Source organism: Benincasa hispida, chromosome 11 (genome assembly GCF_009727055.1).
Source record: "Benincasa hispida cultivar B227 chromosome 11, ASM972705v1, whole genome shotgun sequence".
Lineage (NCBI taxonomy): Eukaryota > Viridiplantae > Streptophyta > Magnoliopsida > Cucurbitales > Cucurbitaceae > Benincasa > Benincasa hispida.
The window spans coordinates 18,655,472-18,673,845 of record NC_052359.1 but is presented as its reverse complement, the minus strand read 5'-3'; the positions used below and the strand labels follow the sequence as shown (position 1 = coordinate 18,673,845).

General features: G+C 33.5%; 1 protein-coding gene across 3 annotated transcripts; it reads left to right on the top strand.

Annotated features, from left to right (window-relative positions):
• Positions 1-5,432: 5,432 nt before the first annotated feature.
• LOC120090012 (calcium/calmodulin-regulated receptor-like kinase 1) lies at positions 5,433-10,183 on the top strand. 3 transcript variants are annotated; one of them, XM_039047487.1, is made up of 9 exons: positions 5,433-5,586; positions 5,739-5,789; positions 6,574-6,979; positions 7,408-7,561; positions 8,269-8,395; positions 8,636-8,721; positions 9,000-9,071; positions 9,247-9,450; positions 9,566-10,183. In XM_039047487.1, exons 3-9 carry the CDS (start codon positions 6,666-6,668, stop codon positions 9,899-9,901), a joined length of 1,293 nt encoding a protein of 430 aa, XP_038903415.1. In that variant the 5' UTR covers positions 5,433-5,586; positions 5,739-5,789; positions 6,574-6,665; the 3' UTR covers positions 9,902-10,183. The 3 variants fall into 3 exon arrangements, with proteins under 3 accessions (XP_038903415.1, XP_038903416.1, XP_038903417.1); XM_039047488.1 differs by having other exon boundaries at positions 6,555-6,979; XM_039047489.1 differs by having other exon boundaries at positions 5,572-5,586; positions 5,721-5,789.
• The last annotated feature ends 8,191 nt before the right edge of the window (positions 10,184-18,374 follow it).

Sequence of the window (18,374 nt, the reverse complement as noted above, 5' to 3'; positions counted from 1 at the left end):
CGTTGGTAATCAGTTTTATGAGTATTCGTGAGCGATGTGAGGTAATAAAAGGGTTTATCACCTAGACATCATAGGTTTAAGTCCATTTATAAGAGTTATACATGAAAAACCACATAGACTTAGGGTTATTTTTATTTAGCCAGAAAAGAACCTAAGTATGTAGTTACCCAAACGTTAGAACACTTCAGTGGTAGTGAATAACTTCTATATGATAGAGTTATTAGAAAACTTCAGCGGGAGATTAATAACATACGTGGTATGTTATTCTTAGCTCTTGCGTCCCTAAGAGTTCACAATCTGGATTTAAGTGGTACTTCGTGTAAACTTGGAAATGACCTCCCTACAGAGAGTATTTTTTAGCTTAAATTTAGATTCGCGTGAATAAGGGGAAATTGTTCGAACAGAGATCAAGGGTCTGATTTCAACTGCCACGTCTCCACATAGTTCACACTGTGAGATTCATATGACGCTTCGTGTCACCCTGAAAGTGACCTCCCTACGGAGAGCAGATGTATGCGTCAATACCAAGGTGAACGGAGGAAGTAGTTCATAGTAAGTGGGTGAAAGAAATGTGTCAACATATCCTGCGGTCTCCTCCATTAGTTTGAACCATGAGATTCCTATATTCGCCTGCTGTCGTTTTTATGCGGCACTAGCTAGTCGTTAACCCCGACGATCCCTACAGACTGTCTCTTATACACATCTAGATGTGTATAAGAGACAGTCCCCACGGAGGGTTATAACATAAGATTCGGAACAACCCAGGCTTTAGTAACATGAATAGGGTTTTATAGTTCCATCTTGGGTATTGTTTTCCATTTTGAAGCGATACTCATACCGTTCTATAAGATCCAAAAATGGCGGGTCTATACTTATAGAATTATTAATTGTTAATAATGTCTAACCAAAAGCGGTACCTAAATGACTATCAGAATATGAGTTATTCTGGAGGTAGTATTTATTTAAGAATGTCTTGATGTAGTATCGTTGCAAAAGAATAATCTTGGGTAAATTATTAAAATTGCTAAAACTTGATTGGATATTAAATTTTAGAATGACAAGTTCACTAATACAAGTGGCGTCAGATAAATTTATTGGGGATAATTATATGAGTTAGAAATCAAATTTGAACACGATACTTGTGATAGACAATTTGTGGTTTGTCTTAACTGAGGACTGTTCTCCCATTCCTAGCTCTTAACACAAACCGAGATGTTCAGGATGTATATGACGATGGGTCAAGGCTAATGATATAGCCTGTGCTTATATCCTCGCCAGCTTATCTGATGTGTTGACAAAAGAAGCATGAGGATATGAGTACTGCTAAAGAGATTATGGAATCTCTGCGAGGGATGCCATTAAGTACGTTTACAACAGCTACATCAAAGTGGGGACCAATGTTTGTGAACATGTCCTAGACATGATGGTCCACTTTAATATGACAGAAGTAAACGGTGCTGTCATGGACGAGAGAAGTCAAGTTGGTTTTATTCTAGAATCTCTTCTAAAGATTTTTCTGCAATTTTGAATGCATTAATGAATAAAATTTGATTACTCTGCTGAATGAGCTACAGGTTACCAGACAATGTTGAGAACAGAGGATCTGGTGCCAGAAGTAAATGTTACTACTGTTGAGAAGTGAGAAATGTCCTCTAAGCCTGAAGTTGCTTCCTCTTCAAAGAGTAAGAGTATTCTTATGAAGAAAGGAAAAGGGAAAGGGAAGAAGATCCTACTGGATTGAAAGGCAAAGATAACGCTACAAAGGAAAATGTTTCCACTGCAACGAAGAAGGACACTGGTGGAGATATTGACCTCAATATCTTGTCGAGAAAAGAGCAGAGAAAAGGTAACCAGGCTAACTTGACCCTGGGATCATTTGCTCAGCTTATCCAGTGGGAGATGTTGTTACTTGTTTTTAATTGTTAAAACTTGTAAAGAACAAATTGTATATATTTTTGTGATAAATGAAATGTTCATTTTCAAAAGTTATGTTTGTTCTAGCAACCTCTTTTGAGAATCAAATTGTTAAATACCATTTGTAGATATTCAGATATCTAAATGACTAGATCAAAGTATAGAAAGTTTAAAGATTTCTAGATCTGACTATTAACAAAGAGTTGTTGAGACAAGTTAGATGCATCTTACTCAAAGAGTTGAGAGTACCTCAATGTAGTGGGAGGAAAATGTGTTTCCTAGCCATTATTGAGATTAAGATGCAATCCACTTATAGTTTTATCTAAAGCCTATTGTATACTAAAATGTTTACAATAATTCTCTCGGCTAAAGTGTTTGAAAATTACCTAGTAGGACTAAGAATACCAGATAACCTAGGGCAAGTGGGAGAAATATCGAGTATAGAGATACTAAATGGTAAAAGATGGGTATGGGATGCCCTAGTTTATTGTATTTCTCTATAAAACTCAAAAACTCAGTCTTATATATCAGATGTATAAGTTACCACTAGAGTTTTAGTCCAAGTGGGAGTTGTTGGGTTTTATGTCCTAAAACTCATGGTATATAAACAATAGAGCTTATTCTGATAATTCAATAAAGGTGTTATTGAATAGATCTATTACTTGAATAGAAATCCAATAAACCTAAAAGCCCCTTGACTATTGGATGAGTATTTGAACATTATGTGAAGACATAAAGGTGGATCAAGTTCGAGTAAATAGTCAAAATGATCTATAGTACATAGATAAGGTTAAGTACCTTATTCTAGTAACATTATTGGATACGGCCTGCTCTGTAGTTGTTACGAGGAGTTGTAAAGTGCTACAAACGAAGTGATCCTAATTCGTTCCTGTTGGACATGAGAAGTGGGGGTGTCCTTATGCAAAAGAGTTTGTACAAGATCGAACCATGAAATGAGTCAATAGACTCCCAGACACTAAGTTCCTATGTAAGGAAGGTACATACAATACATTACTTAAGAATAAAGTTTTTCCAAAGGTTAATTTTAAAAGAATCTTCCCTTTTCCAAGTACTCCTGCCATGATATAGTTACCGATGAACACACACTCTTCAACAGTAGTGTCCTCGTAGTCATGGAAGAGCTCTTAATTTGAGCAGAAGTGTCTCAAAGCTCTAGTGTCAAGTATCCAGTTAATTTTATTTCCCACCAGGTTGGCTTCTACAACAGTAACTATTATGTCATCTAGTTCAACAATATTAGCTTGTGGGGTGGGTCGTTGATTTGGCCTTCCTTTCCTTTGATTGCATTGGTAGGATTTGTGCCCAAGATTCCCACAGACATAGCAAATCAATTTCTTCTTTTCAAACTTCCTACCAGCAGCTTTGTGATGTCCCATCTGTTGAGAGGAATTATTCTTTCCAGACTACTTTCTTGTGATTTTTAATCCTGTCTTTCTTAACAGTAGAAGATTTAACCAAGTAAGCATTTAACGAATTTAGATTTCCAAAAGTTAGCTTATCTTATAGTGTGTTGGCTTTTTCCGTGCGCATGTGACCGATCAACTCCTGGAGTGTCAGATCCTTCTTTTTGTGTTCAGATGATTTCTGTAGTCGCTCAAAGATGGAAAAAATTTCTCAAGCAGTACATTTTCTTGGAGAACATCACATATCTTCATGTCCTCGAACAGAATGTTGGTCACCAAATTTTCATATTCATGAATCTGCTACACTGTACAGTGTTGAATTCTTAGCCAAATTCCAATAACAAAACCAACTTTTTGAAACTTTGTAAAAACTATTTTTTTTTAGTTCTCAAATTTTAGCTTGATTTTTTAAACCATTGGTGAAAAGTAAATAACAAAAGAAGAAATTTGGAGGCAGAAGTAGTGTGCATAGACTTAATTTTCAAAAACAAAATTAAAAAAATAAAATAGTTACCAAACGAGACCTAAATTTTTCTCGTTTAGAGATTTTTACTAAACGAAATAAACATGGAAATTTATTGTTATTATTATTATTATTTACCTTTTCTTTGTAAAAGAATCGAGAATTAATTTAGTTTTTATCAGAATAAATTGAGAATTTACTAAAGCTTATTTTTTTTTTAAAAAAAAAAAAAAAATTATTCACAACTAAAAAGAAAAACGTTAAATACATTAAAGGGTGCATAGTCTCTTGATTCTTCTGAATTTGGCCCTCATCTTTTTAAATTTTCACTGTTACTTTATTGCATTCTAAATTCTTAAATAAGGTTTTTTTTTAAAAATTTTTTTTAAATTTTTTTAAAGAAAGAATCGATTAAAATTTGGTAATGAACAAGCAATGTGTTAGACCCGACACAGTGTATGTTCATTAACCGAAAAAAAAAAAAGGAAAAGAAAAATAGTAGTTTCTTTTAGATACTAAAAAAGAAAGTAGTAAATTGTATAGTAGTTATTATTATTATTATTAGAGTTAAAAAAATATATATTTGAATGATAAATCTTAGATAAATATATCGTTTTTTAAAACAATAAATTGAATAAATTTCTAGTTGTAATGTATAATTATGTTTTATTAACAATTTAATATGAACATGTGAGTGAGCATACCCTTGAATTTGCCATTTGTAAGAAATCAATTTTATTAATGGACAAATTAAGTTTCATGTGAAGACTATATGGATGACATGCTCATGTATCTAATTATGTTGGTAAACCAATAATTTAACAAAACATCAACTATTTACAAACAAAATTTATGAAGTTTTTGAAAAAAAAAAAAAACAAAACAAAAAACAACTCAATGGATCATTTTTAAATACATTAAAAATAAAATAAAAACGGAAGGGAAAAAGTTATTTCATTTTGTTCTTAAATTTTATAATATTACAATTTTATTCTTGAATTTTGAGTTTAATTTCATGAATTTCAAAATGTTACATCGTTACCCTTAAATTTTGAATTTGGTTTCAATATGATCTCAAAAGTTCAAGATTCACTCTTTTAAAGTGTTAATATCTATTAATTATTTTAAAAAATTAATTATTTATATGTTAAAAAATCCACTAATTTTCCATTACTATTTAAACTAATTAAAAATTTGCACATCATAATTATTTTAAATTAGTTAACATCAAATGCAAAAGTGGGCATTAGTAAAAGCTCAAAAATAAAAATGTAAAATATTAAAATTTAACTACCAAAATAAAAAATAAACTAAAAAGTGTAATATTTAAAACTCAGATACTAGAAAATAAACTCAAAAACCAAATAAAAACAAAAATAAAAAACTAAAACTAAACTAAATTAAGAATGGGTTAAAAGATGGAACATTTTTATATTTAGACCCAACAAAAATGAACTTTAGAAACCAAAACAATATTATGCTGAAAAGAAAAAGAAAAAAGGGAAAACTATATTTTAAGTTCTAACTTATTAATATTATTTTAAAAAAACAAAAAAGAAAAAGAAAAACCTTTAATTTAAAAATATTAATATTATATTTAATTTAAAATAAAAAGCACCAAAAAAGAAAAAGTTGATCGGCTTGACGGCTTGACCACGAATGCCGCGTTCAGTTTCAAACAAAAACGATGGCGTTGGCGACCGCCGGTCCCCATCTCACTCCTGATGAATTGTAATGTTTCCCTTTTTTGCATTTTCTTTCTTCAATTCATCCAAAAATGGAGCTGTAAGTACAGATTTTATTCGCTGCACTTTGATTCCCTTTTCTTTTTTTCTCATCTTCTTCATCTTCTTCATCTTCTTCATCTTCTTCCATAATTTCATCTTCATCTCCGCTTCTCTCTCAACTCTTCATTTCAGTTTTCCTTTTTCTTACAGAACCACGCGCCGCCGTCTCTATGTGTATTTCGTTCATCGTCGTTTCGCTAGGTACATTTCAATCACAATCCTATTGTAATGTTTCGTGGTTTTGTGTTTGTTTTGTAATCTGATGCTTATGGACTCTTCTTTGCCTTCATTTTGATTCTGCGGTTAGTTTTTTGGATGAATGGAGTAAAATTGATAGAGAGAAAGGGAAGGAGAATTGAATGAGGTTTACTTATACGAACTATTGCATTCTCGGATCCTTTGTGAGTCTGCTAGTCGTATTGTTTATGAGAGACTATACCAGAGTTTGCTACACGCTACAGGAAATTTTTTTAATGATTTTCTGGTTTTTGTTTCTGTTATTTTGTTTATCTTGGATCTGTAAAGGCGATTTGTCGCATCAGACTAAGGAGTTTGCTAATGTCTACTGGTGGAGAATAGGGATTGATTATTCTTAGCTGTAGCACTAATCAAATTTGAATAGAGTATTGTTGTTTGTCCAGCGCCTTGATCAATTTAAAGCTAATTTATTTGTAATAGCGATGTTTCTGAATTTAGTTCTCACGAACGCTTATTTCTATTGATGGAATTATTATAAGTATTTGGGGTCAAGATGTCATGCTTATCTAATGTTGATGGGTACTTGACGGCTCTTGTGAGGTGTTTTTTTAATACATTTTTCTTTAGAATAATACTTGTCTGCTGGAATTTTATCGCTTTCTTGCATATTTTTAATCATCTTGTTGACTTTACTCATGGCTGTCGGAAGGGAAGAACAGAGAGTGGTCCTCTTGATTTTTAAACATCATTTGTTATTTATTATTACAGTAAAATGTGAATGATGCAGTTGACCAGATTAGTTAAAGGATTCTGAAGCCAATTTGCAGTTGAGGGAGGTTTTGACAACTGAATAAGAACTTGGGGAGCACGGAAGAGGAGATGAAAGAGGAGTCGACTGGGTTGGCTATTGGAATTTCAATAGGAGTGGTGATTGGAGTTCTTTTGGCCATTCTTGCATTATTCTGCTTTAAATACCATAGGAAGCGGTTGCAGATTGGTAATAGCAGTTCGAGGAGGGCAACTAATGTTCCTATTCGAACAAATGGAGCTGATTCTTGTACTATCCTATCAGACTCAACAGTCGGTCCACAATCACCGGTGAAGGCCAGCCGGAATAGCATATCCTCATGGCTTGACGGATTTAAGAGAAGCAGTGTGATCTCTGCAACTGGGATGCCTGAATATTCTATTAAGTACGTCTTCTTATGAAACTCATCTATGCCATTTACTTTGTATGAGATCCTGTCATATTGCTATGATATACATAGTACATACCTTCACATTAGGATCCAGCTCAATGAACTATTTGATATTGGAGAGAAAAGATGATCCCTATCTTAGAAATTTTGATAATTGCTAGAAAATCTTTTAGATTTCCGTATGTCTATACTTTCTACCGCTACTTTGCTTACAGAAACTCTCCCAATATTTTTCTTATTCAGATTTTCATGGGTCTCTAAAAGATTAGTAATCAAAATTTGTCAATTTCAACGTCTTCTTTCCTTCACCTCCCTTAATACATTTATACTGATTATCTTTAGTTCATGGGTCTCTATTTGATTGTTGTGATAAAATTATAATTTAATTTTTCATTAAGTCTTTAATTTGTTATACGATGCAGGGATCTGCAAAAAGCAACTGGCAATTTTACAAGTGTAATAGGAAAAGGGGCATTTGGTCCTGTTTATAAAGCTACACTGCCAACTGGTGAGACTGTTGCTGTGAAAGTGCTCGCAACCAATTCTAAACAAGGAGAGAGAGAATTCCAGACAGAGGTAAAGACGGTGAATCATTAATTTGGGCTCCTTGCATGGAATTTCTTACACAATGCACTATTTCATAAAAATGTTGTTTTGTTCAGTTGTTCCTCGAACTTTAATGAGCAAATATCCCTCACTAGAAATATGCCTGGTTTGCTAGTCCGACGTTATGGCCTTCTAGTATTTTTGCACTATTTCCATTGCTCCACTTTTGGATGTAATTGATGATTACCTGTTGCCACCAAAGAAGATTTAAGGACTGAAAGAATGCAATGAGCAATTGAACGGTTTTGAACTTAGTCTGGAACCCAGATCCAGAGCTTGGAGTTTGTAAACATTAAAATAATTCAGGATAATATTTAGTTAGACCACTATTCTTGCCTTTTCCCCATTCTTAGGAAGCTTTAACCCTTGTTTGGAACTCTCAATTTTGGAGGATGAAATCATTTCAGTTGTTTGGATGCCTAGAAAGAATAAGGAATTCAATTTCAGTTAGGATTTCAAATTGCGTTTTGTTAAAACTTTTTTGGTTTCAAGTCGATTGGATTTGGCCGAATTCTGAACTTAAAAAATTATGTTTCCAATTTTATCACCATAGAGATCCTTTTTAAAAGAAAATTATGCCTCCCTATGATAATGCCCTCCCAAACGTGTCTTCAGTATTCAAACTCACGTATACATTTAATATATCAATAATTGTTACTTCTCTGTAAATCATTCAGGTGATGTTATTGGGAAGATTGCATCATAGAAACCTCGTGAATTTGGTTGGATACTGTGCTGAAAGAGGCGAGCATATGCTTGTGTATGTCTACATGAGTAAAGGCAGCCTAGCTTCTCACTTGTACAGTAAGCTGACTATTCCGTCTTGATCTATGAAACCAACAATGTCAGTAATTGACTAGAAACTGTCTTTCTTATCACAATTATTGAGTCTAATTACTGTTGTCATCATCTAATCTCAATGTTCGCATTGATGAATTAAATAGTATTAGCTTCAGAAATTTGAAGAGAAAATTATTGTATGGTTATTGTGCACAACCTCATGATTTCTACAATGGAGAATGACTTTCTTTTGTTACTGTATAGGTGATAAGAATGGACTATTGAGTTGGTATATGAGAGTTCGTATAGCTTTAGATGTAGCAAGGGGCTTGGAGTATCTCCATGATGGGGTAATTTTCTTTTCTACTCGGTAATATGCAAATCATAAACGTTATGAAAAAAACAATACTTAGGTGCGTCCCAAGATGTTAATCTTTGTGCAGCTCACTCTAATCACACTCAGAAAAAGAAAAAAATAAATAAAATAAAACAAGTAAGAAAGGATTAGACAATTGGGTGGATGCACAAAGATAGATGTAGCTTAGGATGCACTAAATATTTTTCGTTTTGAAATGCATGAATGGCTGAATGCTATTGGTGTTAATGATGCTTCAAAATTTTACTTCAGGCAGTTCCTCCAGTAATTCACCGGGATATCAAATCAGCCAACATTTTGTTGGACGAGTCCATGAGAGCAAGGGTATGTCCTTTCTGCTGGTTTTAAGTGTTGCTGCAATATGAGTCGATGGGATTAGTTATTGTTTTCATCTAAATTCTGTTGCTTCATGTTGATGAAGGATTTTCGAAAAACAATATTTTATACATTAGTAAGTTCACTTCAATCTGAGTTAATTTAATGATAAGTACTTAAGTAGGTTGCTGATTTTGGGCTTTCAAGAGAAGAGATGGTTGACAGTCAAGCAGCTAACATTAGAGGAACTTTCGGATATCTTGATCCTGAGTATATATCTTCAAGGAATTTCAATAAGAAAAGCGATGTTTATAGCTTCGGAGTATTACTTTTCGAGATTATAGCTGGCAGAAATCCTCAACAGGGACTTATGGAATATGTTGAGCTTGTAAGACATCTCTCTCTCACGCTCACTGTGAATGAACTAAACAGCTCTACTCCTTGGAATTCTTGACTATTTTGACAACTTTCTTTAACACATCTTTTTCTTTAACGATGATTAGGCTGCTATGAATTTTGATGGGAAAGTTGGGTGGGAGGAACTTGTTGATTCCCGGCTTGAAGGAACCTTCGATGTTCAAGAGCTGAACGAAGTTGCAGCTCTTGCATACAAATGTGTTAACCGTGTCCAGAAAAAGCGACCTTCAATGAGAGACAATGTACAAGTTTTGTCCCGAATCCTAAAACAAAGGCACAGCAACAGACGTAATCAAAATACAGTGTTGACGACAACGGATGAAGTTGCCGTTGATGTCGATCAACTAGAAGCCAGGAGTCCAAGGCCTGACCACAGAAGACAACAGTCCGCGGATAGTACAGCTGAATCATGTGAAGTTTAGAAAAATGATTCTTCTGTCCCTCTCCTAGTTCTTTTTTTTTTTTTCATATTTTAATAACATAGCAAGAAAGAAAAAATTGGCAGAAAAAGTTAACAAGAATGGCACTAAAACTTCTGCTTAAGTTTTTTTCTGAGAGTGACCTAGGAATACTCACACCAACAAATTTCATGTAACATAGTTGACCCTTTTTTATTCCTTAACTTTTGTTTTTGTTACTGAAAAGGTTTGTATATTGATGCATCGGTATTGAAAATAGAAGAAAAAAGAAGGCTTTTTTCTGTATTCCCAGTGCTAATGCTGCCACGTTTATTTATTAATTTAAATATTGTTTTTTTAATATATAAAATTATAGAAATATCCATTGACATTTTATAGATACTTATATCGACATTTCTAGGAAATTAGGAACTCTACATTTTTTGTCAATATCAGTGTAATAAATCTTGGAGAACACAAATTTTAACAGTCTCTAGTATCATTCTTCTAAAGTCGGAAAATTGCCCAAATTGACCTAAAAACCAAAAACTCTGTAGTTGACCTCTTTTTGAAAACATGTTTATTTTTTTACCATTCGAAGATGTGAAATGTCTGTTTTGCCTTCGGTTTTAAATAAATCTCCTCACTTCTCCCTTAGTTTTTGGGTTTCTTCTATCCGTGTTTCTTCTTATGTTACCAAAACATCGCTTATCAAAGAATGATCTAAGTTTTAAAATTAAAGATGCTTTAACATTTTACTCAATTTATAAACATAGTTGGTAAGAACATGAAAAAATGTATAAAGTGATCATTTAGCTAAAACAAAATTGTACCGATGAAGATATGATCAAGACAACATTATCGTTCGCTCAGAAACAGTGCACGTTGGTTGACCTCATATGCATGATCGCTGACCTCATGTGCGCAATCATTGACATTATGTGCGCAATCATTGACATCGTGTGTGCGACCGCTTACTTCAAGTGCACAATTGCTAACTTCAAGTGCATGATCACTGACATCATGTGCACGATTGATAGCACCGAAAATGTGCTATCTCACCCCATTTAATTCAAGGTCATTACTATATGTAATGTGTTTATTTACAAGTTTTGGGCACGTAAAGGTAGAATTGACTGTTATGAGCCATTTAGGGTTAAGTTGGAGCAATTAGAAGCTAAAATGAGCAATCGAGTTTCAAAGGAGTCAAAATTACAAAAATTCCCCTGAGGCTTGAAGGAACTCGATTTAAAGAGATCCATGAGCGGAAGCGAATCGTCCAAATTATATTTAGATTGAAAACACAAATTTACAGTAAACATACAGATTATGCATTCTAAGTAAAATTAAAACATGCTTTTTAAACAAGAAATAGGGTTCAAGAGATTATACTTTTGAAGAACACTTCTTCTCGAAAAAAAAAAAAAAAAATTTGAACTGTCACGAACTCTTCGAATAGTAACAAAACTTGTACACCCTCTTTAAGGAAATTACGAACCAAATAAAAGATATGACCACTTGGAACCTTCGGTATACTGGGGGTAAGAGTCTAGGAATTGTGGGCTCTGACTATTTTGGTCAGAAGGGAGTTTGAGTTTTGATGAGGAAGAAGATTGAGGAAGAACACTATCATATAGAAAGCTTCTCAATCGTGTAGTGTATGTGCCTATCGTATAGACTCTATAATTTTCGTGTAAACTTCTTAGGGAAAAAATAGAAATTTATTTTCATTTATCCCGTTGGCCATAAAAAACTACTTAACCACTCACTAAGGTGGTTGGAGAGAAAAATAGGGATTATTATTTAAAATAATAAATAAAATAAATAATTATGATAACCAACATATCATATTATATTTATAACATATAGTTTTAATATTGCATCATATACAATATAAACTATAGTTCTTTTTCTCTATTTTATGACATTTAATATAAACCACATTTATATTAAGATTAACAACTATTTGAATCTCATTCAAATATTTATTTCTTCCAATTAAACTATAATGTATCAAATACATTATAACAATCATATCATATATAATTGAATCAATTTAATTATATCATATATAATTAAATCACCTCTTATTAATTTGAACAATTCAAATTAACCCAAAAACTTATTCTCGGCTAAATCCTTTTGAGTTACCAAGGAGACTTTAGAGACCTGTAGCTTGAAGCTCCAACGATATGTGAATAATTAATTAAACTCTTTAATTACATTATTCACCATCCGTTAATTGTCGGACACTCCATTAAAGACCGACAGTTGCACTCTTCATATTACAGGTATATTTCTGGGTCCATTGGATATAATCAATCAATAGTACATGATCCTTCATAAATTGCTCGTAAGTACAGCTAGGCCAAATTACCGTTTTGCCCATGACTAAACCCCTCTCAAGCTAGGAGGGATGTTTATTTTTTTCTAACTCACTTAGAAGTCCATTTTTCACCAACCTCTCAATCATATTGAGATTAATGTGTCCTAATCTTAGGTACCAAAGATGGGTATTTTCTTTGGGAGAAATTCTAAGTCGTTTATCTTGAGTTACGATAGTTTTAAACATCTCTATGTTATGGAGGACATTTGTTGCTAACGACCTTAACACATATAAATTATTTTCCAGTTGAGCAGAATATATATCAACACCATTCTTAGTAATAAACACTTTATTATAAGAAAAATGAAGTTGATATTTACATTCTAAAAGACACTTTACAGACACTAAGTTCTTTTTTAAATCAGGAACAACAAATACATCATTCAAAGTGAGAAATTTGTTTTGTAAAGTTAACCGGAGACCTCCCACTGCCACAACTGAGACGACATGTCTGGTTCCAACTCGCATCGTCATCTCACTAGCACCAAGTTGCCACTAGGAACTAATTCCCTGAAATGAAGAATAAACATGGTTAATGACCCTAGAATCAATAATCCAGGGCAGAATCATCATTCTCCACTAAACAAGTCTCCAAAACAAGCAAATCACATTTACCTTGTTTGACCTTCTTCTTCTCTATCAAATATCAGAGCAGTTCCTCTTTTAGTGCCCGTCCTAGTTGCAATAGAAATATTTTCCTTTGTCAACCCTCATTGGTTGTCTATTCCTTGGAGCAGCAACTTGTGGGTTAGCAGGAGCCTTCCTCTTACCACGCTTCTTCTTCTTCCACTTTCTGGTACCAGAGGAAGAAGGTGCAGACTTAGTTCCAGAGATCGAACCTTTGTGGAACTTTTTAAATGATGAAGCAATATTTGCTTCACCCTTTTTCTTCTTACTTTTCAACAAGGATTGGAAAGTCTGCAACTTGTTGAGCAGAGTAGTAAGGTTGTAGTGAATCCCGTTCAGAACAACATTGCTATGGAAATAAAGGAAACTATATGGTAAAGATTCCATAATGATACTAACCTAGCTGGTCTCATCGATGCTCGACTCGTTCATCTCAGCCACGTTGAAGTGGATCATCATATTGAGAACATGTTCTGGACAGATGACCCCTCTTGCATCCGTGAGTTGAAGATGTACTTGAGAGCATCATGTCTGAGTTGTGCGGATGGTTGTCCAAATATTCCCCTCAGGGACTCCATGATCTCGCATGCAGTGACCATGGACTCATGCTTCTTGGCCAAAATTTCGTTAAAGCTGGCCAAGATGTACACTCGGGCCTTCTCTTTCACCCTTTTCCATCGCTCGTATGCTTCTCCAACATTTTGAGGAGCAGTAGGAGCTGGAATGGGAGGACACTTCTTCGTTAGGACGAATCGGAGATCATCGATGATTAAAATCGTGTTTATTGTATTTTTCCAACTAGCGTAGTTCTTGCTAGTTAGTTTGTCTGCGGCATGTATGCTAAGAGTCGCAGTAGCCATATTAAAATTGCTGAAATAGAACAAACTTAATTAAAATAGAATAAACTTAATTAAGTCTACTTGTATTTAACCAGTTTTATAAAACCAATCATGTTTTAGTAAAATAGTTTAGTGCACCCTTAGTTACATCTATTTTGCAATGATGCTTCAGCAAGGCAGGACAAAAGTCGCCGTAGGGTGATCAAGTGCCCCTTCACTGAAATGAGACATTCTCAACCATTAGGCAGAAACAACTCCTTGTAACTGAATCTAATAGTCACCATTGTTTGGTCCAGAATTTGTTAACATCCTTAACAATTTTGTGTAAGTGTAATCCCTCATTTTAGGTCCTAGAGTCCCGTCCTAATGAGCCAACTGTAGGGAAAAGCCGATTAGGACAAGAGACTAAAGCAACCCTATCCATTTCTGGAGATAAAATAAAGAGTTATGCAAAACTGCCATCCTTTAGGGGGACACTCACGATGCCACGAGGTGATGCATAAAACTTTATCCAACCTAACGAGAGAGACTGAAGGATATGTTATCACACGTCCCACTCCCACTTACTATGAACACTCTTTCCATTTACCTTGGTATTGACCTACCTAAATGCCACCTGTAAGGGGACACCCAAGGTATCTCGAGGCCGAGGATATATCTCACGGTGTGAACTTTTTAGGAGAAATGTGTAAAGGTTAAAGTGAAGTATCATATACTCTATTTTCCTCCCATTGAGAGTTCTAGGTTTCATTAACTTAGAAAATCCGACTACTGATTTTATCTAAGTGATTTGTTTAATTTGCTAAAAAAACAATACTTACTTTGATGATTAAACAACTTTGATTCAAGTCCTATTAAACTCTTTAACAGACTTTCATCAAATTTGCATGCATGTAACAAATCTATCTAATTCACCTTTCCAGGCAAGTTCCCAGGTAGGGGTGCGACATTTCCATCAACTTAAGTACCCTATCCTAGCCAAGACCAGCCTTAGACAAAAAGTCCCTTATTTAATCTTTTATTAGGAATCGATTTAGTCTTATTAAACCGATTTAAAAGATTAAACTTAGATTTCTAATCTTATTAGAAAGTGATCTTAGGTCTATCATAATCAAATTTTAAAACACATTTAAAAAATGATTAAAGCCTAAGGTTTGAATGCAACTCTTTATTATTGATTTTAATTCTAATTTCATTTATTACAACATTTATAAGAAATGAAACAATTAAAACCAACTAACATTGCAAGCTAGACATACATAAGTTATTTATAATAAATTAACCTAAGGTAGAGTCATGCATCATGCAATGTTCACTCATTATTAATATATAACTTTTGTATATACAAGTAATGAATTAAACTATAGCATACATTCCATACAAACATTTAACCTTATATTATAACATTTATAATATAATGATGCATGGATTTGCTATAATGCATGCATACATATACTATAACTCTTATATTATATGATGCATGAACATGCTTTATGTAATTTAATCATGCATACTAATATATTATAATACTTTTAATATAAAATGATGCATGAAATTTAATGCATAACCTATGGTGGGTTTTAAAACTATATGACATATATTATGGCATATAAAATAAATATACATCACATGCATATTTAATTAAGGTTGATAGACGGGAATAAATAAACTCAAAATCGAAAATTAAATGGCTAAACTATTACAAAAGTTGAGTCCACTCGTTCGGAACAAGTGAACCAATTCTTGAACCGCTCGCCTCGAACTGCTCCACCAAGAACCCTTGCAGCTTGATCGTGTAGCAAACTCCTGATCGTCGAGTAACGTGGCGTCGAGTATAAACGATCGTGTATATGCGATTACGTAGCTTTTGACTATGCGATGAGCATGAAAGTCTATATGAACGTGCAGCGTGCATTGAGTACCACATACCATGCAATCGTGTAGCTATTGACTATGCGATGAACATGATAGTCTACACGATCGTGCAGCGAGCGTCGAGTATCGCATACTATACGATCATGTAGCTATTGACTATGCAATGAGCATGATAGTATACACGATCATTTGGCACGCATGCCTTATGTCGAGTATCATAGAGCGCGTGATTGTCTACCCATTGAACGCTATGCGATCATGCAGTCAACACAAAACGATCGTTTAGCAAACTTTACACGATCGCGTAGCATTAGCTATACAATCATTTAACATATGCTACACGAACACATAGCAAAATCTAAACTATCATTTAGCTCTAGCTACACGATGCGGCCACCGTTTCGTCTTATCCATCGAAACGCACTGCAACCCTTATTCTAAAACTTCACGAGCGACTCAAAACTACACAAATACAGACTTGTTTGCAAGTTTAATGCCTAAAAACGCAAGGGCCCTTATAAATTAACTTTGCAATTTAAACAGAAAGCCATACACAGAGATTACTACCCCGAAACACCCATCAACAACCATCCACATACATTCAACATTTAAACGCAATGCAGAACTTAAAACCCACCTCTACTATAAACAATTTCAATACATAAATGAAATTTGGAATCAGAACACTAACCTAGCTCTGATACCAATTGAAGGAACTCGCTTTAAAGAGATCCATGAGCAGAAGCGAATCGTCCAAATTCTATTTAGATTGAAAACATAAATTTAGAGTAAACATACAGATTATGTATTTTAAGTAAAATTACAACATGCTTTTTAAACAAGAAATAGGGTTCAAGAGATTATACCTTTGAAGAACACTTCTTCTCCAAAAAAAAAAAAAAAAAAAAAAAAACTTCAAACTGTCACGAACTCTTCGAATAGCAACCAAACTTGAAGATCCTTTTCAAGAAAATCCGAACCAAAATAGAAGACACAACCACTCGGAACCTTCGATATACTCAAGGTGAAAGTCCAGAAGTTGTGGGGTATGACTATTTTGGTTATAAGGGAGTTTGAGTTTTAAGGAGGAAGAAGATTGAGGAAGAACACTATCGTATAGAAAGCTTCTCAATCATGTAGTGTATGTGCCTATTGTATAGACTATAATTTTCGTGTAGACTTCTTAGGGAAAAAATAGAAACTTATTTCCATTTATCCCGTTTGCCATAAAAAAGTACTTAACTACCCACTAAGATGGTTGGAGAGAAAAAAAGATTATTATTTAAAATAATAAATAATATAAATAAATATGATAACCAACTTATCATATTATATTTATAACCTATAGTTTTAATATTGCATCATATACAATATAAACTATAGTTTTTTTTCTCTATTCTATGGCATTTAATATAAATCAGATTTATATTAAGATTAACAACTATTTGAATCTCATTCAAATATTTATTTCCTCCAATTAAACTATAATGTATCAATTATATTATAACAATTATATCATATATAATTGAATCAATTAAATTCTATCATATATAATTAAATTCCCTCTTATTAATATGAACAATTCAAATTAACCCAAAAACTGATTCTCAACTAAATTCTTTTGAGTTACCAAAGGGACCTTATGGACCTGTAACTTGAAGCTCCAACAGTACGTGAATAATTAATTAAACTCTTTAATTACATTATCCACATCCGTTAACTAGCAGGTACTCCATTAAAGACCAACAGTTGCACTCTTCGCAATACATATATATTTTTGTGTCTATTGGATACAACCAATCAACACTATGATGACCCTTCACAAATTGCTTGTAAGTACAGTTGAGTCAAATGACCCTTCACAAATTACCGCACAACTGAGTAACTGGCGGGCACTCGTAAGTAGGACTATGATCTATTGCTCATTAGAGGAATCAGTGGTACTCAAGGAGTTAGATGTAACTATAGGGACAAAATAGTAAATTGACCCAACTGTACTTACAAGTGATTTGTGAAGGGTCATCGCACTACTGATTAGTCATATGGACACAAAAATATATCTGTAGTGTGAAGAATGTAGTTGTCGGTCTTTAGTGGAGTGACCAACAATTAACGAATGGTGGATCTTGTGATTAAAGAGTTTAATCAGTTATTCACGTACCGTTGGAGCTTCAAGCTATAAGTCCATGAGGTCCCCTTGGTAGCTCAATGGGTTCAAGTTGAGAATCAAATTTTGGGTTGATTTGAAGTGTTCAAATTAACAAGAGGAATTCAATTATATGTGATATAATTGATATGATGTATTAGATATATTAATTAGAGGAATTAATATAAATATGATTTATATTAAATACCGTAAAATAGAAAAAGAACTATGTTTTATATGTTTCATATGATGAAATATTAAAACTATATTTTATAAATATAATTGATAAGTAGGTTTTCATATCTATTTATAATATATTAATTATATGATAGTTAATTCCTTTTCTCTAATAACCGAATTGAGTGCGAGGTTATTGGAAGTTTATGGTAACCGTGAGATAAAAAAAGGAAAATTGTTTTCCAAAATTAGATGTTGATTCATTTAGAAAATCTCATGAAAAGGCTATCAAATAAAAAGTATTTTTACTAAGCGATAGCATTGAGAGCATACACGATCGAGCTATGAGTTGACTATACAATAGTTACTAGCTTGATCGTTGCTGCATGATCGAGTAGCAAAGTCTATACGATAGGCTTAATCTTCTAAACGATTGAGTACTTTGTC

Bases quoted from the DNA above. Each gene is read 5' to 3' on its own strand.
- LOC120090012 (XM_039047487.1), top strand. From the start codon at position 6,666: ATGAAAGAGGAGTCGACTGGGTTGGCTATTGGAATTTCAATAGGAGTG. The intron at 6,980-7,407 runs GTACGTCTTCTT...TATACGATGCAG, and splicing joins ATGCCTGAATATTCTATTAA to GGATCTGCAAAAAGCAACTG. The intron at 9,072-9,246 runs GTATGTCCTTTC...GTACTTAAGTAG, and splicing joins ACGAGTCCATGAGAGCAAGG to GTTGCTGATTTTGGGCTTTC.